This window comes from Lates calcarifer, linkage group LG6, assembly GCF_001640805.2.
Source record: "Lates calcarifer isolate ASB-BC8 linkage group LG6, TLL_Latcal_v3, whole genome shotgun sequence".
NCBI classification, from domain to species: Eukaryota; Metazoa; Chordata; class Actinopteri; family Centropomidae; genus Lates; species Lates calcarifer.
In genome coordinates, this window is record NC_066838.1 from 20,419,861 (window position 1) to 20,447,231 (window position 27,371).

At 39.5% G+C, this 27,371-nt stretch overlaps 2 protein-coding genes across 10 annotated transcripts in view; one reads left to right on the forward strand and one right to left on the reverse strand.

Annotated features, from left to right (window-relative positions):
* Positions 1-6,035: 6,035 nt before the first annotated feature.
* Positions 6,036-20,405, forward strand: LOC108882116 (protein phosphatase 1 regulatory subunit 12B). 5 transcript variants are annotated; one of them, XM_018674413.2, is made up of 8 exons: positions 6,043-6,733; positions 11,142-11,158; positions 11,281-11,410; positions 12,649-12,753; positions 12,931-12,981; positions 13,160-13,210; positions 13,989-14,056; positions 17,607-20,405. In XM_018674413.2, exons 1-7 carry the CDS (start codon positions 6,632-6,634, stop codon positions 14,025-14,027), a joined length of 495 nt encoding a protein of 164 aa, XP_018529929.1. In that variant the 5' UTR covers positions 6,043-6,631; the 3' UTR covers positions 14,028-14,056; positions 17,607-20,405. The 5 variants fall into 5 exon arrangements, with proteins under 5 accessions (XP_050927294.1, XP_018529929.1, XP_050927295.1 ...); XM_018674412.2 differs by having other exon boundaries at positions 6,044-6,733; positions 13,986-14,056; XM_051071337.1 differs by lacking the exons at positions 13,989-14,056; positions 17,607-20,405 and adding an exon at positions 15,801-16,055 and having other exon boundaries at positions 6,036-6,733.
* A 92-nt stretch (positions 20,406-20,497) lies between these two features.
* LOC108882114 (synaptotagmin-2) overlaps positions 20,498-27,371 on the reverse strand; it is a 56,059-nt gene continuing 49,185 nt past the window's right edge. For all 5 annotated transcript variants that reach the window (XM_018674408.2, XM_018674410.2, XM_018674407.2 and 2 more), the window contains one exon: positions 20,498-26,590. In XM_018674408.2, coding sequence (XP_018529924.1) covers positions 26,375-26,590 — 216 coding nt within the window. In that variant the 3' untranslated portion in view covers positions 20,498-26,374. The remainder of the gene's footprint in view (positions 26,591-27,371) is intronic.

The following is a 27,371-nucleotide window of genomic DNA, read 5'->3' on the forward strand; positions in this document are numbered from 1 at the left end:
GGAGGGGCGGGCAATTCTGGGTAAAACATGAGCCTCTCCTCTGGTGCTTGCTCAGCCTTTTCTGGTGGTGAGGCCACTGGCAGAAATTGTGCTCAGGTCTTTGAGTCACAGTGAAAATGCTTTTTCTAGTGCATCTCGTTTCCTTAATTTGATGTCTTACTTGTTTGTTGCTGCAGGGAGAAATTATTCAAAAGGGTAAATTAGTGGGATGATAAATCTGCTGATGCAACACGAGGTCACGAATAAGGATACACAGCAGAAAGTAGGATAAATGTAGCTTCTAGACATTTTTTCTATACAATTATAAAAAACAATGACAGACTTTCTTTCATTGATTCGTTTAATTTAATTTTTTTTTTCTCATCCAGCAAGGCTAGAATACCAACTAGGCAAAGTGGCACCTGCCAGAAAGACAGATATTTCAGTGGGTGTATGGTTGGATAGACACATGAATGTACTGTCCTGTCCTCTTTTTGAGTATTCCTGAGTTGGTGATAAGTTGTTTTTTGGTCAGTTGATGATCACAAATTAATGTGCATTTTTGTAAAACATAAGTGCATTTTTAGACAAACCCTGCATTATTATTATTTTAGCTTATACTATATTGTTGAAGGTTAAAATAGAACATTATCATTTATATTACTTTCCCATGGAAATATTACAATCAAAGCAGTATTGTATTATTCTATGTCAAAATGAATGACTAGACATTGCTTTGTAATAATTGTAGACTGACAGATAAAGCTCTTACTGTGTCTCTAAATGTCAAAACACAAACAGCTGAAAAGTGAGTTTTGCTGTTTGAAACTTTAATGGTAATAAAATCTATATAGTTTACATTCAGTAATAATGCAGTATACACAATATATACTACTGTACATATAAAGGGAACATATTTAACAGTTAAGGCCTGTATAATTGTTTATTTTAATTAGCTTTAATTATATGTGAACTACTCTGTAAACTGGGTTTTGAAAAGTGCTCCATAAATAAAAATTACTATTACAGATTACTGTTATGATAAGCTCTGTATGCTTCTGTCTGTCACTCTTGATCATTCAGATCAGTTGTTTTCTGTCTTGAATGCCATGGCCCTCTGTGTATGACTCTTGTAGCCCTGTCACTTCAAATCTTTATGTTTTACTGTTTTTGTACTGACCCAGGTTATATCTGACCCCGGTGAGGGATGAGGAAGCTGAGTCTCAGAGGAAAGCAAAGTCTCGTCATGCCAGACAGACCCGCAGGTCAACACAGGTAAAGAACGAATGGATTTCTGCAGAAGTTTCATTGATTTGTGTGTGACTGCTGACAGATATAAAGTTGTATGAATGTCCTGCAGGGTGTGACTCTGACAGACCTGAAAGAGGCTCAGAAGACCAACAGCCTGTCCTCTCAAGACAGGCAGACGGAGGAGGGAGGCACGCTGAATGACAGGTCCTGTCTGAGGAAAGACTCAACAGATGAGAGGAGAGTCAAGATGGGCCTGACAGAATCCACAGAAACCACCGAGATCAGTCTTAAATGGAACAAACTAGACGAGGTGAGCAAGACAGAGATTTATGCAGAAATAAGTTCAGAATTTGTGTAGCAGATGTTTGTAACTTTGGAGTTTCTTACCTCCTTCTCTACCTCCTGTTTTTTCCTCCTATGCATGTACAGCAGGGGAACTTTGAACCCAGGTTAGAAACCCTCTCTGAGACTCCAACACCAAACGTTTCATATTCGTCTGTTGCTGGATCCTGTGGCCTGTCCTACTGCAACAATTCCTTCAGAGGTCAGAAAAACATTGGATGTTTTTTAACCCTTGTGTTTTCTTGAGATTGGCTTTACATCCTCACTGTATTTTTTCTCTCTGAATTCTTTCCGTTAGACAAACTGGAAGTGCAAATTTAATACTATAATGATAATAAGCCATTCTTACAACAAAATCTGTCATGTTTTATATTTTACATAAGCTATGTGTGTACAGAATATATCCCTTGTGTTTGCCAAAAAAATAATTTACAGACACAGAAACATACAGTATATTATCCCACATACTGATGTTACTATGTTTTGGGGTCAGTTAGATCCAAGAGAGTTCTAACTCTCTGCTAGACCTCTATGAACAAACTGTCGTAGTATTTAGAAACTGGGAGGACTAGTGCTCAACACCAAGCACATAGACAGAACATAAAGTATGAAAATCATTTATGTTTAACCATGTTTTACAGCTTTTGAGACCCAGATTTTCTGTAACAGACTTTTGAAATATTTCATTCAGTTCAAAATCAGGTTTGTAAGCCATTCTCAGAAAATTAGGAAAAGTTATTAAATATTAAGGTGATAAAATAATTTAAGTATGTTTTCTGAGCTGTTAAGGTTCTCAAGATCTCCGGGGCCTCAAACAGAACATTAGGTTTAAGTGTTGTATTTATGTGCCCTGTGCTTTATGGGTGCTAAATGTATTTATACTGGGGACGAATAAAGTTATTGATTAATTTACAATCAGAGAGCACACAAATGTTGCATCGTTGTTAATATTGGGGAGTAAAGTAGAAATACTTACTTTATACTGTGTGTGCAGTTGGTGAGAGATGGTGGACAGATGAAAATCAGAACCGTGTTGAGGACGCAGCAGCACAGGCGTGCTTTGCCACAAAACAGCAACAGAGACGACACTGCTATGACGCTGATGGTTCATACTTCAACGCTGTGGAGGTATGTGATCAGTGTTTACATGCTTTTAATTTCATACCAATCACTGAAGGCTGCAGAAAAGCAGGTTATAAACCAATATTTTTCCTTAATGCCACTAGATGGAGCCAAAGGATTTTCCAATCAATTTTTCATGCTCCTTGTTTGACCAGAGAGAACTGAGTGTTTACAGTTCACTTAATTAAAAACTACTGTTTACTACACCAAAATCCCTTGAGAATGTGTTCATGACTTGCTTTGGTTATCACAAATAGTAAACATGTTTTTTTTATTCATGAAAAATGCATCTATATATTTAAATATAATGCTAATCTTAAGTCACAATAACTTTATTATTCTGTATGAATCAATATAAATCAATATTCATAAGTACCATTGTTTCATGTTCACATCCTGTATCTCCCTCACCCGAAAACTACGTGTGCTTCAAAGGCAACTCAGCTCTAATCTCTGATGCAACATTTTGAGATGTACTGCAATCGTAGATGCAAAGCATGTGTTCAGAGATTCTTTTAACTACAAGTGCTGGTTAATATCTCACAGAAAGACAGTCCAAAGGGACCAAACCTCCCCCACCCACCCACACTCCCCACCCCAGCTCCCTCTAAGTCGCTTTGCTTCTTCACATCACATGGCCGAGGTGTCTCAGCATTCCATACCATATTGGGCAAAACTGAGACGCTCTCTGTGTAGTCTTAGCCTTGGATTCAGAGGGATTGACTTTCTTTTCTCTTTCATTCTCTGAGCTGATACTGTGTTCCACCTGTGTGCCGCATGCAACAAACCCTGACCCCGAATCTCATCACCAATCCCTCCGAATGTTACTAAACAGAAGGCGAAAACAGATACCCAATGAACAATAAGGAGGGGGAGGAGAAGTCAGTGAGGGGTGACTTTTACAAGATTATAGATAATTACGGATGTCCTACATGTAGCACAGTATGAATGGAAATTGGTTTCCCTGTTTGAACTGAGTCCAGGTCAGCAGTTCAGCCATCCCCCCAATGGTGGAATCTGAAACAGAGATCTGTCAGTAACATGAGAGTCTCTTAGCGTTACTGAGTGGACTATATCTGTCTGTGATAATCATACTGAGCAGCGAGGTTTCATCAGAAGCATGACAGACTGCCCATCACCACAGCCGACCTCTGAGTGACTCCATGATGATCTGAACAGATTTTCCACATTTCTTTTCAGCAGCAGAGAGAAAGACAGGTGCAGAGCAAGTCAGCTAAGAGATTCTGCTTCTTTTAAGCTTACTGATGATGTCTACGATAAAAAGAGATAGAGAGGGCTGGGCTACTTTTACAGCTAGTTTTTCTACTGAAATACCACTTTATAATGGATGGGATTAGGCAGTTAGATCCTGCTGGTACTGCAGAGTGCTCCCCCACATTTACTCCAACACTCTGGTGGCCACTTCTGTGGTTTTTCCGAAAATGCAGGAGGATAATATCCCAGATGGAAAGTCCTGAAAGTAAGGCTGAGGATCAGACTGGGGGAACTCCAGCTGGGATCAACTCTTAATAAAAGTCTCCAACACCAGCGCCAGTACATTTCACTGCCACCAAATCATATCCTCTACAGATGCTCTCTGAAGATGAATTGTATTACAAATATACTGTATAGTATCCCAAGCACAAGATGAATACTATTTCCAGGTTTACATGGGTCATATCTCAAACAAGAACCACAGCCATCAATATAAACCTTTTAAGAGGAGCTTATGATGCAAGTAATGGTACTTGAGGGTAAATTAGCAGCTCTATGTGAATGTTATGTGTCGATGATGGTTCACCAGCTCTACACTAAACTGAAAGCCACATCAAATCATCACAGTCTCTTTGTCAAACAATCAAACTGTGCTTTTTCACTTTCTTCCCTTTCATATTCTCTCCCTGTTTCTATTTTTTCTCTGTCTGAGTTTCTGCTTGTATTTCTGTCTGTACTATCTTTCCCTCTATCTGTTTTGCCCAGAGCAGGGATGAGGGAGTTTAGGAATAGCAAAGTGCTGCGAACCTCACTATAAAAGGAAGATAGCAGTGTGCCGGCTGGTGCAGGCTATGGGAAGAAAATCAGGGGAGGTGCAGGGTTCTTTAAAGGAATAGTTTGACATTTGGGAAATATGCTTATTTGCTTTCTTGAGGAGAATTAAATGAGAAGATTCCACTCAGTTAACTCAGCATTTAGCTGTGGAACAAGGGGAAACAGCTTACCGTGCTCTGCTAAAGGTGACAAAATGAGACTGTCCTCCCAAAGAAAAAAAAAACCCTGAAAGCATCACTCATTTCAGCAAATCCCCCCAAAATGTTTACGTTCAGGTTACCCAGCCGTCTAGTGGCTGTAGCAATTACTGTTTCCGACCAACAGTCACCACTGGTTTCTTCAAACTGTGACCTCATGGTTATTATTGTAACCCTGATGATGGAAGTCCCTTAGCTTTAACAAAGTATTAATTTTAAAACCAAAGGTTTTAACTTTGCCAAAAGGTAATCAAACCTAAGTGATAGTATTTTCAGATCATAAAACAGATTTAGTGGTTTGTAGTGGTTTTAGAGGGCAGAGACAAACTTCAGAGTGAAGCTAGCAGTTTCTCTTTTTTATGCTAAGCTAAGCTAACTGTCTGCTGGCTGTAGATTCATATTTAAAGAGAGGAAGCATATTTCCCAAAGCATTGAACTGTTCCTTCAATAAGATGGTGAATTTGAACATAGATTGAACAATAAGCCACAGGAATAACCACAAAAAAGCAACACTGCTGCCAGACAAAATAATCACTACTTTTTAAATCTTGCAGGGATGAAAAGGGATTTGAAATAGATTAAACAAACAGTATTTTAGTAAAATGAAAGCCCTGTGATAGACTGGAGACCTGTCCAAGGTGTACCCCGCCTCCCGGCCAGTGTCAGCTGGGATTGGCTCCAGGGGCCCCCCAGGGATAAGCGGTAAAGCTAATGGATAGATGGGAAGAGGAAATGTGGCACAAGTGCTCCCTGTTAACACCATGTAACACTCCTCACACATACTAACATCATCTCCTCTCCATCACACTGTGGGGTGAACAGAATTACTTGACACCTCGTGATTGTTGATAGCTCCTCAGGTAATACTGTCTGTTGACCTTCCAGGACTATCTGCTGACACCCCCCACCCCCCCTTTGACTCTGGCTTTGTGCTCCACCTCCCCTTATCCCCGTCCACATCAGTGGACAATTTTAGCCCTCAGTGCCGAGTCCGGCCATAGCAGAGCCTCTGGCAGGCTGCCACAGAAAGCTGCCAAAGCTGAAGAGCGAGCAAGGGGGAAGCAATGGGGTTGGGGGGACTGGGAGATTGACCAAGCAGGGAAAGGAGAAGGAGAGAGAGAGAGAGAGAGAGAGAAAGCAAGAGAGGGAGGGAGATGGAGAGAGAGTGTATAACTTTGGGAAACATAGGAAGAGGCAGCAGCACAGGGAACAAACTTTTCTCTCTTGGCTGCTTTCTTTTTGGAGATTTTCTCATTTCATCAAAGAGCTCAGTGTTTACAGAGCGGAGACAAGGGATGAGAATTTGTTTGCTTTTCTAGTTGAAGCCTTATTTCTCTGTTTTTGTGATCAACAGATATTCTTTTGTTTTGTTGTTCTTTGCATTTTTATCTGATTATCGCTTTTGAAGAAGGCGTGACCACACATCTGAAATCCTTCCAAACTTAGCCGCTGCAGCTTTCTCTAGCTCATGGGAGTATGAAGCTGGACTGACACACACACACACACACACACACACACACACACACACACACCTGTTGTTGCTGAGGATTCCCCGGGAGCGCAGTCATGGGCATCTGCGTCACTGTTGCTTGAGGGAATCTGTGCGTCTGTGCAGCTGTTATCTGGTGGCGGCCTCAGTGACTGTTACAGTAGAAGCTGACCTGCCTGCTCAGGGTAGAGGAAGGAGGGAGATGTCATCCTACTACCCACGCACCAAGGACCTGACTCGCACGAGAAAGTCAGTGACAGATTCACCACCGTCCTCTCCGTCCCCTACAGACAAAAACTACAGAGTAAGACCAAAAGCTTTTCTTTGAGAAAAATACACTTTTTGTAGTATGACATCACCAATTTAACAGAGATATGTGTCTAATGTCATATCTGCATGTATAATTTATGTTCATAAAGCTGTTAAAATAACTAATATTAGAATTCTTGGTTTATTTGCTAACTATCAAGTAACTTCAGTGTGTTAAACCAAACTTGAAGAAACTTGAAGAAAGCAGTTTTTATTTCCTGTAGGTGTTAATGATTAATCCATAAACAAGATTCATTTTTCTGGGTTCAGACTAAATCTTCTAAGACGTCTAAACACACGACAGCACAAGCTCTGTGTAAAGTGGAGCTGAAACAATTAGTTTATTAATTAGCCGGCAACTATTTCAATAATTTCTTAATGATATTAGTCATATTTCAAGCAAAAATGCCAAACAGTCTGTGATTTCAGCCTCTTAAATATGAGGAATGACAACTTTACTTTTGTCAGATAAAACAAAACATGTAAAGATCTTGAACTTTTTAGTGCATTTTACTTAATATCTCCCCATTTTATTATTATTATTTTTTAGACAAAATAACTTAATGACTGGCGGATTAACTGTTAACAGAAATAACTGTTTTTTTAGTTAAGTATGTATGTGTTTGGACATGTGTGGTTATGAGTGTATTCAGTTAAACAAGCAAATATTCCATCATTTCATTGCAGGATGGGAGTTATTTCCTATTTATCCATTTTTTTATGATTATGGCTATTTACATGAATAATCACTACTCCAGTGAATGAGTTTATCAAAAATGGACAAATAACTGGTGAGCCACTAATAATTTCAGCTTATTTGATGACCACTGAAAGAGAGGCTGTGTATTTTCTCTGAAGCGCTGAGAGTCTGACTGCACTTTCTGGAATAGACTTTTGGATTGAAACATTCCTTCTGTAATTTCCTGTTATTTTTTTCTGTCTAAGTGGCTTATTCTCATGGGCATTGTTTGACTGTTATGTTTATGTCAGTGCATCAGACTGAGCTGGACACTGTGTGACAGGCACATTTAAAGAGACAGACAGATGTGAAAACATGAGGCAGTGTGTTTCCATCTATTTAGAGACATGTACAGTAATGTCATGCAACACTACAGACGCTCTCATTATAGTGCAGTTGCTAGCGGCGAATGCCACCAGTAGATGCTGTCATTCTTTTGCTCTCTTTTCGAAGAAGTGTCAGGCGCTTTGTGCCGTATCCATGGTGAAACTCAGGCATTAATTTTCCGTGATGTCAGCCCAATCTGAATTGGCAGAGGTTTCATGGGAGAGAAAATGCGATGCAGAGGGGGGTGGAATCAGATTGATGCAGTATTTTTAGCACTTGTCACAATGTTTTGATGAGAACCTGGTCCTCTTTTGTAAAATACAGCTGTGAGCAGCAGGAAGAATTATAAACATTAACACACTTACATTACTGGGTGACACCCATCATTAGGCAGATGTGAGCAATAGTGGTAACTAATTAAATTTACCTATGTACTGTACTTAACTTGAGCTGTTTGTACTACACTACATTTATTTGACAGCTATGGCTACTTTCCACATTAACATTTTACACATAAAAATGATAAGATTATAAAGTATAACACATTATTTAAGATTAAACCAGTAGTTACCAACATTTTTGTGATATTACAAAGTCTATAAGTTGTTAGAGGTTCCACCAGGCACATATTTTCCCTCTACACTTGTCACATGGTGATATAAGTAACTGTTGAGGTCCAAAGAGACATAAGTATGAAAAAAATCATTTAAAAAAAAGCAAGGAATAGAGATATAAATGTGCAATGCAGAATTTAGGTTTTTCTTTCTTTGTAAACTATTAATCATTTCATGACGACCCATGTTTATCTTGTGACCCTTTTTAGGTGTCTGCTCCCTAGGCTGGAGACCACTTGATTGAACTAACAATACAGTAGTTGCAGTAGTAGTAGCTGCAACAGTAAGATACTGTTTATGCACTGATACCATGGTACTGACAGTCCAATAATGCCATGTATGTGTGACAGTGACAGGAGCAGTTTTTTCTGCCAAATGAATGCTTTTATTTTGGTATTTAAAGAACATTCTGCTGATAATACTTATGTACTTTTACTTAAACAGGATTAACTGCAGGACTTTTACTTGTAATTGAGTCTTTTTACATTAAATACTGAGTGCTACCTTCACCACTGGATGTGAATCACTTTTGAGTCAGTACTTTTGAGAAAGAAAACAAGAAAGATGTTCTCAGTGGCCAGACGGTCTCAGATGTACTGTAAAGAGTTAATAGAGAGTGAGGAGTGTCTGAATTGAGGAAAGGTGAGTGAATGTGGAAGAAACGTCTTTTATGGTTGTGCATGCAGTGTCAGTTCCAGTAGTGGGGGTTGAGGAGAGAGAGTGAGAGAGAGAAGAGAGTATGGCTCAGATTTTCCTACTGCAGTCATCCAGTCGGCTCTGAAGGGGAGATGCTGTGACAGAAAGTGGGGACGCGGGGAGAGAAGCGAGATGAAGGGTGAAGAGTCTTGTAATGATGATTTCATTGGCTTTTGAAAACCGCTGTTAACAATATCATTTGTGCTTCTTCGCAGCAAGCTCATGCAGGCGGCCTTACGTGTGTGTACCCCACCCCCCACCCCCCACCATGTACAATGTTGGTCCTGGCAAACCATAAAACTGGAGGCAGTTGTATTTACAGAGCGCCCATGGCTCGAGCATGCACCCGTCTGTCTGATACAGTCTGATACCCCGTTGTTTTTTCTCCCGTTCGCCTCCTCCTCGCATCTGCTCTGCCTCACATAGTTTACTGAGCTGCATGTGCTGCTTCTGACTCCCTCCATTTTTCCTAACAAGGGAATCAGATTGGTGCAGCTGTGCCATCAGAAGTAGAATTTAAACTATGATTCAGTTTCTGGCTTTGGCTCAATGTGGACAAAAAGTTTCATGCCACAGAAACACATGTAACAGCATGCATGTATTACTGTAAGGATCCTCTCCTAAGCCCCACTGGGCTCACTCAGAATTAAGTTGGTAAGAAACTCATTTCACCAATTTCCTAATCCTTTAGTGTGAAATAGTTTTCTGTACAGGAACTAGTAATCTTGAAAGAGTTTGGTTCATATCCCCACAAGCAGGCTTCATGACAATTTATTCATAAAACCAAGGATCCAATCATCCTGGTTGATTAATGAATGTATACTGAGTCTGATAGAGGGATCTCTCTGTACTGCATAAAGAGATTGTGAGTGAGTGAGAGCTGTTCTTGGCTCCATCCTTGGCCCTTCTTCATCTGAGGTCATGGAGGTCTGTTTTTTCCTGGATAGCTCTGCTTAAGCACATGACCACATAAGGACAGGCAGCGCTGGCTCAGTTATGTAAACACTTGCTGAGGAATAGCTCCTTTGACGCTGCGTGAAATATCCCCTAACTCTCCAAATGTGAGCACAGGAATAACTGCTCCTGTGGATGTAAATTGCCCTCCTATAATGCATACGCTCTTTACCCAGCCTGCATCTGCTTCTTGTCTCCAACAGCTCGGACTGCCACACAAGATGTTTATTGCAAAGCGCTTCTAAACAAGAGTTGTTTAAAGACTTCTCCCCCTGGCAAGAGTGCAACTCCAAATCTTTGAATTTAGGAGTTATTTTTTTATAATTAATTTTAATTTTTTATACTGGAAATCCTCTTCACACAACTTACACGGTTTATGACACATATATCAGCACAGAGAGGCTGTAGACACATAAACTACACTTAACAATTAACTATAGCCACATCTTTATGAACTCTGACAACACATCATCTGAGTCAAATACAGTTAGAAAAAAAAAAATCCAGCTTTCATGAATGTCACACAGTACCCAGACCCCTCGGTGACATGGAAACAAATTCAGTTTGTGATCACAACAGACTACTTGGCAGCCATGTACACTGAGCAAAAACCCGCCAGGACTGTCTGCTATCTGTTCGTTTGTCTGAGGTCAGCCGACGACCCCCATCACACATGAGATACTTAGCTTCTGATGTCATGATGTCATCTTTATGCTGCAGGCATTTGTGTGGCAGCCGCTTATTCTAAAAGATTAAGCGGGCTCACCGGGGAGGTTTGACCTGTGTGAACCCTGTCAGTGCTGTGATGGGGTGAATTATATCTCACTTCTGAGTGCACTTTCCTCCCTCTAGGACTTCAGGGCTTCTGAACACGCTGTGATAATTCATTTGAACGTTTTGTTTTTGCTCTCTGTTGTCTCAAAATGGAAAATGTTCCACTGCCAAGCCTGTGTTTGGTCTTATCAAACAAATAAATCTGGATCTATCCACTACAGAACATTTTTTAGACAGTGTTGTTCCCATGCTGTGGTGCTGAGTGATCAAGCTAACATGGCTTATTCTTTGTTTTTCAGCATGAAAGGCTGTCAAGGTAAAGATTAAGCCTTGCTTTTTTCCCCTCCTGCATTATAGAACTGTGTTTCCTGAACTAAATAAATAAATTTTCTAAATAAAGTGGCACTGTTTACTGAGTATGATTTGTGCTGCCTGTAGATATGACTCAAGTGGAGAGAGTGCAACAGACAAACCGCTGGGTCGCACCAGCTCCTATACAAGAAGAGAGACCAGACTGGCTGCTCTGAATAGACAAGAACAAGACTCCACCACCAAAGACTATAAGAAGGTAGGAACTATTCCGTCAGTTTAAACAAGCACATTCCCTTGTGATTCAAAGCCGCAGTCCTGGATACAGTATGACTGTTGGATCACCAGGCAGATTTATGGTGTATCTATTTTTATGATGCTCCAATAAGAGCAAACAGATGGAGATTTAATTGGTCTTTTAGATAATTAATGGTATTAGAATCTATGGTAGCTTTATAATAATAAATAATAATAATAATAAATAGGCACAGCAACTGGATTAACATAAAAATAAATCTAGGCAAGGGAGATTCTCAGCAGGTTATTGTTAATGTTCCAGATTCTGACACTGCATTGATTTCTCTATCTCTTTTTTTTTATGTATATGCACATTTGCTAGTTTGTATTTACATACAGTCTATATCTCTACTTGGCCTGGTGTCTCCATACCTGTGTACATAACTTTTTATGTGTACAAATCAAAACCATATGGCATGCATTCTCACAGCATTACAGATGACCCAGAGTTAGTTGGGTAATAAAAAAAAAAAAAGTGCTTTGCCATTACTCAAGCTCAGGGGTTTTCAAACTGTGAAGCGAGTTCTCATGCAGGTTAGGAGGGAGAAACTTCAAGCAAATATACTACTGAGGTGAAAAGCAATTATTTCCTAATCAGTAATTTCAAACCCTGAGTACACAGTTGCCGCAACTTGCTTCGAAAATCATTCTCCTCTTTGGAGTCATAACTCAGGCAAATTTTAACATGCAGACATGATATACATTTTTGGGGGGATTCAGAGTAGCTTTACAAGGATATCATTATCTTTGATGCCCATTATGAATAAATGTCCTAAAATAGGAGTCATAGAAAAAACAACACTCCTTAAAAATCCAGAACTTTCCTGAGAATCATTATGTCTTTAAGTTTTTTTCAGTATTAAAATAATCCAATAATGCAATACATGAAACAGCAATACAGGAACAGCTAATAGTTAATTGAATAATAACTAATAAGATTTCTATAATTAAATAAAAAGTACAAGAACAATGAAATTACATAAATATTGGGATTCAGTTTTTCTTCTTTTTTAGTGATTTCTTAAATGATGTTATTGTTTATCTGCTCATTTCTATATTTCAACACAACTTATCCATGATTATTTAATGCATAATTTTTTATTTTATTTTTTTTGTTCATTCAGTACTGAACACTTTGGGGTTCCAAATCTTTACTTGCCAACTTTTTATTATTTTTTATTATTATTTATTATTTATCAGATGTATGCAGAAGCTTTGCATGAGAATGAGAGGCTCAAGTCCAGGTTGCAGGACAGCAAACAAGAACTGGTCAAGATACGTTCCCAGCTGGAGAAGGTCACTCAGGTACACAAACTGTCATTTCAGTTCGTCATTTCACTGCCTCACCATCATCCTTTTCCCGTGGGTGTGCTGAAGGAAGGTGATGGCTGATTACTTAATGAAAATGTGTTCAAAAATATATGCAATTTCTCCAAGATCTCCTCTAATACTTGACAATAATGGCACTTTTCTAACTTCTAGAGGCACGACAGGATATCAGAGAGGTCTACAGTACTTGAATCGGAGAAAAGAGTAAGTGTCTGGCAACCTTTTGGCATTTATTAAGATGGATGAACATCAATATCTTGTGGTCTTTTTCTCTCTAATGTTCTCATCTACTTCAAATGATAGTCTAATGGCCTTTCACTCTTTGGGTTTCTAGGGGAGCACAGGAGCATATTTATTTTAGTTGTTTCTTCTTTACTTACAGGAAAAACAAGCTCTTGAGAAAAGAGTGTCAGACATGGAGGAGGAGTTAAAGGTCAGTCCATGCAAAAATAAATTGTGCACACTCACCCTGGGTTTAAATGGCATCTATTTTGTCTCAGATACAAGTTGTGCTTCATTTATCTCTAACGTTTTTTGCCCAACAACAACAACACTAACGGTCCTTGAGTGCACACACCTCCAGCTAAGCCCCTCTAACTCATGCTAAATGTAGCACGCCTAAAGTGTTTTTACAAAGCAAAACACACTCATATAGCACACTCCAGGGTTGTGGTTAGGCAGGTGGGTTTGGAGTCAAGGAGAGGGAAGGTTAATGCTTTAGGCTCATTACCCACAGTGTTCTGCTGGGCCACTTCCTGCCAAGCTAAGGAGGAGCCTGTGCTGCTGCTCCCCTGCTCTACTTATCCCACTGTTGGGGTGAACATTGTGACCTAGTTCCAGCTGAATACCAAACCCTGTCCAAGAGCAAAAGACCTGCTTTTGTGAGACATTCCTGCACTGCACTGTGTGTATTCTGCTTCACAAAGAAACACAGGACATAGCAGCAGAAAGATTTCAGGCCTGAGTAGACACGGTCTGCACTGGACTCTGTGTAGACGCAGTCACAAATTACACAATAAGTTATAATTTGATTGTTACAGCAAATCACGGCAACATTGTTATATTCCTCAGGAGAAATAAAATCATGGCTCCGGTCTGAGAAAGCATAATGTGCAGACTCTGACGAGGACATTATAAATAGGACACATGCAGCAGTGTGGTATGCCAGCAACAGATGTTTTACCTCGGTGTTGTCGTGGTTCCCTCAGCAGGACGCCCCACTGCGGTTCCGCTGTGGTTACCAGCCCTGAGGGCAGGCTGTCTCAGGGGAGGGGGGATGGTGAGTGGTCGCTATGACGCAGAGGAGTGATTGACACCTGCCTGTCACCTCACGTGATTCTGTTCTGTCAGAGACTGGGGCATGTTTACACGTGTGGACACACATACATCACATCATAAGCTCAAATATACAAGTACTTTTATACTGTGAATGCCACAGAGGCACAGGCACATAATCTGTTTCTTTAGATGCAAATGACATCAGAGAGCTGGCTTGTCACTCACTCACAAAGTCACTTGTTCATGTTAGCAGAGGTACAGATTCTCCACCAGGCGAAGCTGTTTAGTTGTTGTTAGATTAGCCTTACACATGCCAACCTGCACCATCTAGTGGAAAGGAAAAACAGCAGCAACACCTTAGGACTGCAGATTTAGACATGCCAATTTTTTCTTCTAGGCAGACCAAAAAATAACTGCTGTCATTTTAACAACTTTACAACTGCTGCTGCTATTTGCTTGTGTAGCTATAAAAAATGCAAAAATGACACTCATTTCTAAGTGTCAAAATGGCTGAGGCTATTACTCTCATTGGCTGTAGATGGTGCACATCAGCATGTCTTCATCTCAAGTTTGCTGTTGTTACTTTTTTGCCCCTAGGTGGTGGCTACCTCCTCAGAACTGAAACTGCTGGCTCTGTGTTTGACTGGGCCTGGTCTCAGGTGTTTCACATCAATAGCACTGTGTGTCCTCGTTATCCTTCATAAAGTAGCATCCACATTTTTCCAGAGAGTCAGATTACTTTACAAGGTTTTACATTTCTTACAGAAAAGCTGGATTTTTCCTAACAGCTTCTGAAACTTAATTAATAGCAACTGTGCAGAATTATCATCAGCACTAGAGAGTGTAGACAGATCTGATTTAATATCAAAGAGCTCAATATTAACAGAGGGTAATAAATGATACTGGTCATTATGCATTCTCACCTCACTCTGTCCTTTTCTTTCCTCTTGCCAAGGGCACCTCTCCAGAAACTGTGCTGTTTTATTCTAATACCAAGAGAACATTATGTGCATGGACTGTTCAGTCTCAAACACAGGCTAGCTTCAAATTGCTTTTATGAACGTGTTTTAGTATTGTAAGAGGAAGCTGGATGTCTTCTTTAATGTCATCCTAAGCCATATTTGTGTTTGGGCAACCTGAAACTCTACAAGTGCCCTATGTGTGTGTGTGTTCTGTGGTTTCCCCTTAAGAATGGCGTCAAACCACAGACTTCTCTGTCGAACCACATTGAGGTTTACCTCAAAAAGTCAGGCCAAGAGGAGGGGAGGGGGGGATGAATCATTTCCACTCCCTTGACTCATAAGTGACTGGGCTCTTGTGCAAAGTCTGAAATAGAAGAGTTTGAGGTTATGTGAATTTCTATGAATTTTAATTCCCTCTCCTTTTGCAAATCTATGCATATAATAATAACACTTCAGCACCTCACTACTCTCCACACACAGCCCAGACTTGATGAGCTCAAACCCAAGGAGATCTGGCTTCATAATTTGCTTTGCTTGTTGCAGCTTTTGCTATTTTTTCCTCAAATCTCCCTGCTGAGTAAATAGTTGTTTATGTAAGTCTTCTGACAAGTCCCTCACATCTATTGTTCTTTTCCCCTGTCTGTGTAGGTGTGTGGGTGCATGCCTGTATGAGTGGATATGTATCAAGTTTCTGTATGTGTCTTTCTCTTTGCACACGTGGCCTGCCTCCCTGCATGCTCTCTCTGTCTGTCCCTTTCTGTATCTCTCTCCTCCTCTGTGCAGGCTTTCCCTGCTCTGGCTCAGGTCCAGACCTTGCGGAGGGTGAATGAGTGTCTCCTGGCTGAGAACAGAGCCATGCTGCGTGTCCTCGCCCGCCTCTCTGAGACGGCCTCCATGCCGGAGACGGAGGACCTCTGATCCTCTGACATCACCTGTCCTCCTTTTCCCCTCGCTCTCCCCTCTTCCTCAGCCACATAACTTCTACACTCCTCTCTCCTTCTGGTGCCTCTACAGCCCCCTCGTCCTCTGCTGTGTTCCTCTCAGGCAGGTCCTGCACCCTCCCGATGCTCACTTCCCCCACACTGCAATGCATCTTCCTCTGCACTCTTTTTTAACCCATTCTCCTTTATGGCCCTCAGAGGGCCAGCCTGCTGACCCCTCCCTCCTCTGTCATAGGCCTCCATTTGAAGTGTATTTTTAGCTACATTCATGTTGCATGGGGCTTCACATGACATAAACACTACATTATAAATTATTTTTTCTTGTATGGCGTAAATTAAACATCTATAGTGGTGCTCTGCACCATAAAGAATAAATGCATTTTATAGCTTTTATCGATCTTGAAACAGTGAAATATATGCGGGTCCTGTGTAATGTGCTGTGTAATCAATGCAAAGTTGTTTACCCAAGGAAATAGCCATTCTAGTCAATCTTCCACAGGAAATGAAACGTGTGAGATCATTAGACTCCAAAATGAACGAGTTCTGAGCCGATGGGTTAGATACAAACAGATATGTGACTGATGTTGTCTTGGTGTGTGTTTTTGTTCATGAACCCTGCCAGGGAATGAACAAATATATTGCTTTAAAGGGATAATTCAATATTTGGAGAATACTTGGGAATACTAGTAATCGCATTTTTGCCAAGATGACAAGAGCAATACAAATCTGTACACTAAATATGAAGCTACAGCCAGCAGGTAGTTAGCCTAGCTTAGCATAGAGCCTGGAGGCAGGGGGAAACAGCTAGCTCTGGTCATGGGTAAAAACAAACAAAATCCATCAACCTTAACTTAAATGTGGCTCTGGCATGCTTTTGTATTTCGATGTTTGTACAGATCAAAATGACAAAATTGCCAAGGTAGCACTTTCCCTATTGTGTCCAGTCTTTAGTAGTATAAAGCTTAGCTTCATATTTAGCATACAGACATAAATGTGGTACTAATCTTCAAGCAAGAAAGCAAATAAGCATATTTCTCTAAATGCCAATCTATTTCTTTAACTTCATTTGGAGAACTGCATTTAGAGATGTTTTTTGGATTATTATGTCTTTTTAAGTTCAAAAATGGTCTCCAAACATGCCGGTGCCAGGTGCCTCTGCTCGCTTATTCACCAGTTTTGGTAATGTGTCACAGCCAGAGCAGAGAGTTATTGTTTGTCTCTAGTAGAGGGGAAATACTTTGACAAAGAGGGTGGTTATTTTTAGTCATTGCTCCTCATGAGAGACATGACCTAGTTTTGGGAAATTGACCCTCTCTCAGTTTTTCTCTCTTTGACTTTATTTTCTTTCACTTTTCACATGCAGAGCATACTGTCAAAGTCACTCCTCACTGCATGATCAAGTACTGTAAAGCATGTCCTCAATGCCTGGCCTCAAACTTGACGGAGAAACAACTTTTAATCTACTTGTTGTTAGTGGTACCTTGACATATTTGATTATTGATGGCCCTGGTGAAAAGTGCACCTGAAGCTTTAAATTACAAACTTTCTGTCCACAAACCACTTAAATTATAGTCTAGAGAGTTGCATGGGTGTAACAATGATGTTGTAATGATTTTCTACTATCATTTCTTTCCCTCTGCTGTCCCAGATCTTAACAGAGCTCAAGTCAGACAACCAGAGGCTAAAGGATGAGAATGGGGCGCTCATTCGAGTCATCAGCAAACTGTCCAAATGAAAAGATACCTGAAGCTCCTGCTCTGTGTCTACAGACGCTCCAACCCTGAAATGCCAGTTTAATTATCCACGATATCCCAAGTTGCATCTCCTCTCTGAGTAATGGCGATGGGCCACTTCGGCTGCATTGCAGAAATAAATTCCCACTGGGACTGGTGAAGATCTAAAGAGGAGTGTTCAGAAGTTTCAGACATATTTCACAATGTATGACAGAGTTAAAATAATTGTTTCTACTTGATTGATAGTTGTTATTTTGTAACATACATTATTTCACACTAACCAAATAGGGACCAGTTGTACTGTTTGAATTACATTTTCAAGACCCAGTTCAAACGAATCCAGGGGTTTGCATGAAGATACTGTATCTAATATAATACCCACAAGTCACATTGAGTCATCACTTTTGTTGCTACATTGTGCACTGCAGAAAAGTATTTTAATGTTGTCTTATTCATGAAAGAAGAGAGAAGCCAATCATGTCATCGATTTTTTTTTAAACTACTGAAATAATCAGGTTACATGTGGGTTAAGATGTGGCTGGAGGCCCCAAAGGCTAGTTTGGCATTTGAATTTTTTTTATTTCAATCAGAATACATGACCAAATGGATAAAATGAAACCCTGCAATGAACAAACTAACAAAGGAGCTTTGGTTCTAGAGAGCATTATATGAGTCTCCTGTAAGGTGTCTGAGCAGATAAGTGTTCCCTCCATCCATTCCTCCAGCCAGCCATTATCTATACTGCTTATCCTTAAGGATTGCATAAAGACTGGAGCCAATCCCAGCTGACACTGGGCAAGATGCAGATAAGTGTTGACAGATGCAAGTCTTCTAGGTGTCTAGATGTTTTCTCAAAACTAAGACTGTGTTGAAATGGAGGATAAAATCTGTTCTATCAACTCTGAGAAAAGATGCTAGAAATAGATGAAAAAAAGTCACTCCATTAAGAAGAAATTAAAGTGTCTATTCTGGGGTGGACTTGCTTAAATTGACAACTCTCTTAGGTTTGTCACTCAACTGCACTTGTCCACCTCCTCAACACCTCTGAAATTTCAATTTCGTAGCTCCAAGGTGTGTTAATTGTGCAACTAAAACTTCCCTTTAAAAATCTATCTGCGGCATCCTGTTTTTCTACATTTTTCTAATGCAGCTTGTGGTCCAGTGTATCAAGGCTCCAGGATACTCTCACCTATACAACAGCAAACCTGCAAACCATTTCCAGCTTGTTAGACAATTCTTTGACATTTCAGTCAAACCGTTATCAAAGATATTTTCAGTTTTGTTTACCTAATACGTGATAATGCTCCCACTGTATCTGGTACTTTAGCCCTGAGAGGCACAATACTGGGTCTATGCACTTTGTACAGAAAAGACAGTGGTGATCTTTAATTACTTGAGCATAACTAGCAGCACTGTGTTACCTTCACAATGGTACAGTTTCCATCATGTAACTGAATGTTTTTCAGATTCTCGTCCACAGTAACCATACTTCATTTTTCATTTTGCATGTCCTTGAGAGAGGATTGTTTTTATTTTTTTGATCCAATAGCACCTCCTTAAAACAGCAGAATAGTGACACAGAAGAGACAGTCTGAGTGTGTGAGAAAGACAATGTGCTATGTTTTGTAATAGAGATATATTTATTTATTTATGCTTTTCTTAGTTTTAATCTTTATATGTTGTCTACTCAGTTTTGTTTCAAAGGAATACACCAATTATTTTGGCTGACCTATTGACCATCTTTGTGTTAGGTGATGAAAACACAAATGCCAAAATCATCCACTGGTAGATGTGATTTAAATCACAGCTGACAATTTAGCATCCACAATATTGTCTGATTTTAAATCAAGCACAATCCAAAGTTTTAGTAAAAAAACAAACAAACAAAAACATTGCTTACATTTTAACATAACTCTGTTGTGCATATGATATTGAGACAAAAATATTAAATTTAATTAATGATTGAGCCTAGCCACATCTAATGCAATCCAACACAAAAGCCCTGCTTGAACCATAAATATTATTAAGTTTAACAGCTTTTGTTCTTGTCATGTCAGAGGCTATATTTACTGGTGCTACTGCATTGTACTGAAGTGTTCTTCAATATCTGGGGACCACAAAATATTTGAAATTTCAAATTTGAAATAAAAATAAAACCATGAAAGAGCTCGATGTTTTGTAGCTGAGCAAACTCACTGTGCCATCACCCTATTATTTTATTCTAAAAGGCTTACAGGGAAGGCAGAAAAAGTCATCCCTAGTTCAAAACAGTCTCTTAATTATGTATCATATCATATTTAATGGATAAAACTGCCAGACTGCCAGCTTCATATTTAAAATTTCTTTAGCTGTAGAATTGCTACAAGTGGTGTGCTGGAGACATGAATGATTTTGGTGTCTGTCTTCTCTTCACTTAACAGGTGAGTTGACCAAAGTCCCCAGCATTTGATGTATTCCTTTAACAATGAGATGGTTTCAGAGTCCAACCAGGGCAGCATGCTGTAACACCAGTATTATCTTTGGTCACATCCAGTAAACTGATTTACTGTAAATTACAAATAAGATACAGTATGTGTCAGCAATTTCTACATGTGCTGTAGATATACTGAATTATGCAGAGTATTGTATTGAAAAGTTTGAAATGTGTTGATGATAGCTCAATATGCACACGTTGGTTTACTCACTTTGCTTATTAAAATGTAAAGGGATGGGAATGTTTTTCTGTGTGACATTGATATGCATCAGAAGCAGAGAGATTATTAGCAGGCGGCTGAGCTGAATACACTGCATATTAAACACAAGCAAGTCATGGTAATTAAAAGGCCTTTATTTCCTATTTGTTTTTTTTACAGAACTGGTAACACATATGATAAATTTGTAATAAGTTATTTGGTTCCCTTGATAACTTTATAAGGATCCCCAACGTTTGTCCACATAAGGGTCAAGAGGAGTTTGTGAGCAACGTTTGTGTCCAGTCAAGGGCTAAAGCATGCGATCCACAGTAGGCACAAGTACTGACATGAACACGCGCACCACGACACTAGACACGAAGAAACACAGCTAGAGGACACAACCTGGCTGCCCTCCGATGCTTTAAAAGATGATGAAGAAGAGAAAGAAGTGAGAAAAAAAATAAAGAGAGTCTTGAAAATACAGTTGCATCAGGGATGAGGTGGAGGACTAAGCACTCAAGAGGGGAGTTTGGTACGGTCCTGCATGTTTGGCAGTATACAGTATGTCCATGTTGTAAACATGAAGGCCGGCATTCTTTACGCTCAGCAAAAGCAGATTCAGTGGAGAACTCAACGAGCCCGCTTCCTATTCAGCATAACGATACTGATGGTACATAGCTGGTAACACGTTAACGGGACAAAGACGCAAAACAAAAAGCGAATGTGAAAGAGTGTGGTGACATATCTCTGGCATTGATTCAAATACAGTCCTACATTCTACATTAGAAATATACATCACGAGGAAACAAAAGAGACAGAAGGAGTGATTACACATGTGCACAAGAATACAAAGAAGAAATACAGCGAGTACTAGAGGAGACAAGACAACATGTTTCAAAGTGGTGTCTTCACCTGCCGAGAGGCTTCCCAGCATATTTTGACAAGGTGGGAAATGATCTACTGAATGTTGGATGGTTTCCCTTTTTAAATCCCAGTGTTTGTTTAAAAAAAAAAAAAACACACACACACACACACACACACACACATACACACAACTAGCTGTGTGAACGGTGCTCTAAAACTGTCTCTGCAGAGCTGAAACAGCACGCAGTTTCAGATGCAATTGTGCATAAGGTATTGTACATCTACACAGCATCATCACATCAACAGAACAGATAAACCCCGTATTTAAAATAGAACTAAGATTGTTTGAGTATTACAGTCATACACATGAAGATGTACATTTAAGAATGAGTAATGTGTCCAACGCATGCAGACCTGTACTGTATATTGTAATTATATATTCCAGTGCTGTGTTTTTGCACCATGTCTGCTAAAGGGCCAACACTTTAAACTGATTTAAGCACACACACACTCACACACACACAGCTCCCAGTCTCTGTCCCCCATAGAACTTAGATGTTCAGTGGTCATGTGGCTGTGGTGAAAGGAAATAAAAGGAAAAATAAATCTATAATAAATAAGTGTGCTATAAATTTACCTGTAATAACATTTGCCTCATCATCTGATGTGTTCTGTTTGCCTATGGGTTCAAACAGTGGTGACGAATACAGGCAACTGCAGTCAGGTAGTGGCAGTATATCTGAAACACACTGAAGTCTAGTATTTGAATTGCTCTCAGTGCATCATTTGGTCACAGTCAGTTGCATTAATGGGACAGTGAATAAATATAATATTGCATTAGATAATGTGCAGCGTCTCACAACACACTGAGGATTGTTGCCGGGATAGATAGATGGCAGTTTAAGAGAAAAGAACTTAAAAGAATAGTTTGAAAATTTGGGAAATATGTTTATTTACTTTCTTGTTGAGTTCAGTAAGAAGATTGATACCACTCTCTTAGCTGTCCTTTAAGTGTGAAGCTGGAGCCTGGACACAGTTAACTTAACTTAGCACACAGACTGGAAAAAGATGGAAAAAACAGCTGCTTCGGCTGTTTCCCCCTGTTTCCAGGGTTTATGCTAAGCTAATCTAACCTAAGGTAACCGTGTCCTGGCTGCAGTTACATATTAGCATATGAGAGTGGTAGTGATCCTCTCATCGAACTCTTTAAAAGAAAGCACATTTCTCAAAATTTTGGAACTATTCCTTTACTTCCATGTCATGCACATGACATGACATCTATATTTTCATATAATTATTTTTTACTATGTTCTTTTGAAAATCATAACTTTATGCATAGTTCTATGGGAGGGATTCAGACCTAAAACTTGGGTGCCACTGTTTTAAGTTTCTCTCTTGTCGCTCTAATATTGTTGGAGCTCTAACTATATTGTTTTGCTGCTTGAGAGGTTTGCTAAACGGACCAACAAAATCCATCAGCATGAGCTTCCGATCGCCAGCAGTGTGTTATTGATTGTACATATAGTTCTCTAGTACATTCTGCTGCTAAACTGGAAGAAGAGAAACTTGAAGAGTGACCCAGTTTGGTTCAAAAATTGCACTCAGCCCAGGAATAGAACACACTCTCACATATATATAATTTTAGCAGTATTATTGAGAACCTACTGTGATATTATTATCTATTATTTATGCTATCAAAACAAGGCATATACATTACTAATCACAATACTGTAAAATCAGCTACCTCTATGAAACAAGGACATCAACAGCTCTGAAAGTAGAAAAAGACACACTCACTCTACTAAACTCACAACTGTTCCCAATGCTCACATATACAGTAAAATGGATTTTGCCCTCTTGATGAACAAAGACCTCTGAACGGAATGTAAAAGAGAAACACTGGCCAAGGAAAATGAAGACGTCATATTTTTTTTTCTTCATAAATAAACTCTAGCTACTCAGCTGAGCTCTAAAGAGTTAGTGCTTGAGTTTTATGGCTTTAGTTTTATCTTATTCATTTATCTTGTATACATGTACACGTTATTGTATAATAAACACAGTAAAAGAGACACAGCCATGAAGGGTTTCAGGTCATTTAAATAGAAGTGAAAAATAAAAAACTTCCAAGTAAAAAGAAAGAAGGGATTCCAAGTCATTTGTGTTCACTGGAATGGGATTATTCATCTTTTGGCCCCTGGAAATGGATTTTATATAAAGATATGATCCAACAGACTTCATTCTGGGTCAGTACTGGCACAAATAACGACTCCTACAATCCACCTACAGATCACTGAATTATTCAATATTCTTCTAATTAGTTATTTCAGAAACACACCCTGCCAAATCTGCTGTTAGAAAATAGTCATCTTATAGACTTGGAGACCCCCCCCCCATTCCAAACATTAAAAAATCTAAATCATATTTAAAAAAAAAAAAAAAAAAGCAATAGCAATACAATTCAGAAATAAATCATCAACATTGGCCATCAGATAAGTGCTGGAACAAAATGTATGGCAGATAAATGGCGTCAAATCAAACTTCTGATCACAAGGAATTAGATAGCAAGCATGCGGCTACATTTTCATCCTACATGAACTCACACACAGTACTGGACGACACACTTGCTTAAGAATTTCAGGCGTGGAAAGGTTCTTATTAGTAATAGTACTCTAATATTTGTATGACATTCTCTCCAGTGACCCTCATGGAAAATAAATACACATTTGTTTCATTTAGAAAATATACAGTGCATCTTTTTTTTCCCCCTTCGTCGTGTTATTAAAACGACAAATGACACCCATTTACGTACACGAGATATTTTTGCTTCGTCTCTAAAACATGCTCTTATGTACAGTATTTTGTATAAACATGCAGTATCAACGTGTATGAACTATGTATATAGGCAAAACTACACACCAATGGGTTGCTTGATTGCTTCCATGTTGCCTTTTCTTTAGTGTTGCTTCGTTAACAGAAGAAAAAAGATTTATGTGAGGTGAAAAACAGAAATTTGAACATGGTCTATGTTGGTTATAAAAACATAAAGAGTTACAATTGCCAACAGAGAGAGAGATTCAAGAGCCAACATTCATTAAACTCCAGAAAAAATTGCGGTACTGTTTAAAATGTTGAGTTTTTGCTGCGCTCATTTTAATTAGCTAGACTAAGCACCTGGCTAATATCAGGATTTCAATTAACAATTAAGCTTTCACCAATTTATTCGAGGGCTGATGAGTTTTGGTCAAACAACAGTTTGGATTTTGTCACAAGACAAAGTTCATCCTCAAAATTTCCCTTCATCAGAATATTAATTCACAAATACACTGAGCCGATTACATTCTCTGAAAGAGCCAGGGAGCAGGATTAGATCAAAATGTGTCTCTTTTCTTATCAGAGGAGTCCGTTTAAATGGAGGAAACCTGTCTGGTGTGCCATGTGTGCCACAGAAAAAATCCAATCTCACAACATTTTATCACAAGAAAAAAAATACACAAATCACAGAACAGAATAATACCCAGTAGTGCAATTAAATTCAACAGTTTGGTAAGCTGTGTATAAAATACACATGGATCAGTGCCTTCTTCCAGACCATATCGTTGCAATCAAGTGAGAAACGTAATATCCAAACAATCCAAACAAGCTGAGGCAAAACAACAACAAAAAAACTGCTAATATAACACACTCCTTTGCTCTATTTTTTTTGTTTTTTAAACCAGCAGTTATTCTTAACATAAATAATTAAAGCTCTGGTTTTTGAGGGTACTTAAACGCAACATTTGGAGTTAAAGTGCTTGAGGAATAAAAGTGTTTGAAGTTAAATCAAATAAAATACAACTGGATTAAATAAAAGGAGAAAGAGATAGAAAAAAAGAAGAAAGAAAGTAAGAAATGAAGAGAACAACACCGCTAACTGGAAGGCGTCCCTGGTAGTTGAAAATTGCTTATTTTGTTACTTGGAAGGCTTGTCTCCTTTATGACTGTAAGACGGTTATAGGGATTCCTTTGAAGTAAAACCCTTGTGTCAAGTCCATGACTAATGGCAGTAGCACTGAACAAGTGAGATAAAGAATCAGAGGCATTGGGAGGGGAGGTGGTAGACTGCAGGCAGTAATCGACACCTTGTAAATATCATGTCATTGGTGGTTGGAACCGGTCTCTGTTGTACCCGCTCTGATATTTCCTCGCTTTTCCTCCTCCTCTAAGTCTTTTTGCACAGTCGAAAATACACAAATACTAAAATCCATCACTCCCTCCCTCTCCCCTGACATACCATTTCATGGATAAACTAACACTAGTCGCGAGCCTTACGTCACCAGAAAAAACAAGCGGTTGAGCTTTCGAATCCAACATTTTTTTCTGGTCGAGTGGAGTGTTTGAATAATTACAACCCGTTTAGAAAAAAAGGCATGGAGTTTCAGTTTTCCTCTCAGTTTTCCTGAGACGAAGGGTGGAAGGTTAACTAATCAAAAAAGGCAGTGTGTTTGTGGGTAACTGGATATGTGCCTATCCCTACTTGGTACCCAACTCTAGGAATGTAATTCAAACTAACAGAATCATCTAGTATGATAACTGGCAGGTGTAGAACATGGTGCACGACACACCTAAGGAATGGACCTGCTTGTGTTATTTCTCTATCTTATGGCAGTATAAAGCATTTTTATTATTAAGCACTATTCTAAGCAAATTGTGTCACTAAAGGGAAGGGGTGAGAAGTACAATATGAGTGAATGTATGTTTTATCCCCTCTATCACCAGATTCCCATATAGCACTCTTACTGTTCTTCATAGTCTACTCTGTATTCTTATTAATGGAACCACAACCCCAATACAAAAATAGATCTAAAGGAAATCAACGGAGTCTCTGTCCATCCTGTAACTTGTCTTCTTTTTTCAATGACACGATTTAATATAACATGATGTTTTTTTTAAACTATATTTCCCATCATGTCGAATGGAATCTTATGGATCTTGTGAAAGGTGGCGGTGGGAGAGGGACGGGAGTGTGTGGGTGGGGTGGGGGAGTGGATGAACAGTCGGGGTGTTCCTCTGGAATATACACTGACATGTGGGACCTGGGGAAATAATGGGAAATGCATGGGTAGGTATAGGTAGGTAGAAGGTGGGGACGATGTGTTCTGGTGGGAGTTTTACTTCTTGGCAGTCAGGGCTGCGAGGGAGGCATCCACCTCCTCCTCTGGCTGCAGTGGATGCCACTGGGCGATGGGACGACGGGGGTTGGCCAGCATGTCGGACCAGTGTTTCAGCCCGGCCCCTGTGGCCTTGCTTCCCACCCAGATCTTCCCAATGGCATCGTTCTTGCCAATCTTGTCATAATCCAGCACTGTGATCACAGCTTGGATTTTCTGGGAGAATGGGAGGGGGGGGAAAGCATTACAGTAAGGTTCAGAATGTCATAATCATTACATGGATGTCAGGGGTGGAAAGTGACTCATTTCAAATACTGTCACTTTTATTCACTTCTTTCCTGGGTGGGAAAACAGCCCAAAATAAAAAAAGATCTGCCTTTATTTTAAAGCAGCTACAATCAATATTTCTATATTAATAATGAATTATGACTACAAAGGGATTGCTCATAGTGATGAAGTGGATTATCAACCAAATCTCAGCTCTAGGGAGCTTAACAGCATCTTTCAGTGTGCTGTCTTGGCTTTCTGGCTCGCAACTTTACTCTCACTGCTCTCATTGAATCATTTCCAGCCACAGCAGGGAGCTCCTCTCGGGGAAAAAGTCCACTGTGCAATATCTGCTCACGACCAAACAGGCAACAGACACAGTTAGCAGCTAGCTGGTGAACACTGTGAAGTATTAAGCAGCTAAAGAGCCTGATATTTCCCTCAGGAGCTGGTGGAGACCAAAACAGAGCTAAACATGAGTGATTATTTGACTTGTTTTAGCCAAATGGTCAGAAACACGACTCCAAATGAATCACAATGTTACTCTGTAACCGCTGGATGTGTAAATTAACAACTGTTCACCACAACAACTTATGACATGTCAAGGATATGTTCACAACTTGTTCAAGGAGAGGAATTTTACTCAGAGCAGTTGTCAGGTGATAGTTGTCTCATGATCACCTACACAGGTTTTCCTCTGTAATCATTCCTCATGTTCATACTGGCCCAG

Bases quoted from the DNA above. Each gene is read 5' to 3' on its own strand.
- LOC108882116 (XM_051071337.1), top strand. From the start codon at position 6,632: ATGTCATCCTACTACCCACGCACCAAGGACCTGACTCGCACGAGAAAG. The intron at 12,754-12,930 runs GTACACAAACTG...TCTAACTTCTAG, and splicing joins AGCTGGAGAAGGTCACTCAG to AGGCACGACAGGATATCAGA. The intron at 13,211-15,800 runs GTCAGTCCATGC...TCCTCTGTGCAG, and splicing joins ACATGGAGGAGGAGTTAAAG to GCTTTCCCTGCTCTGGCTCA.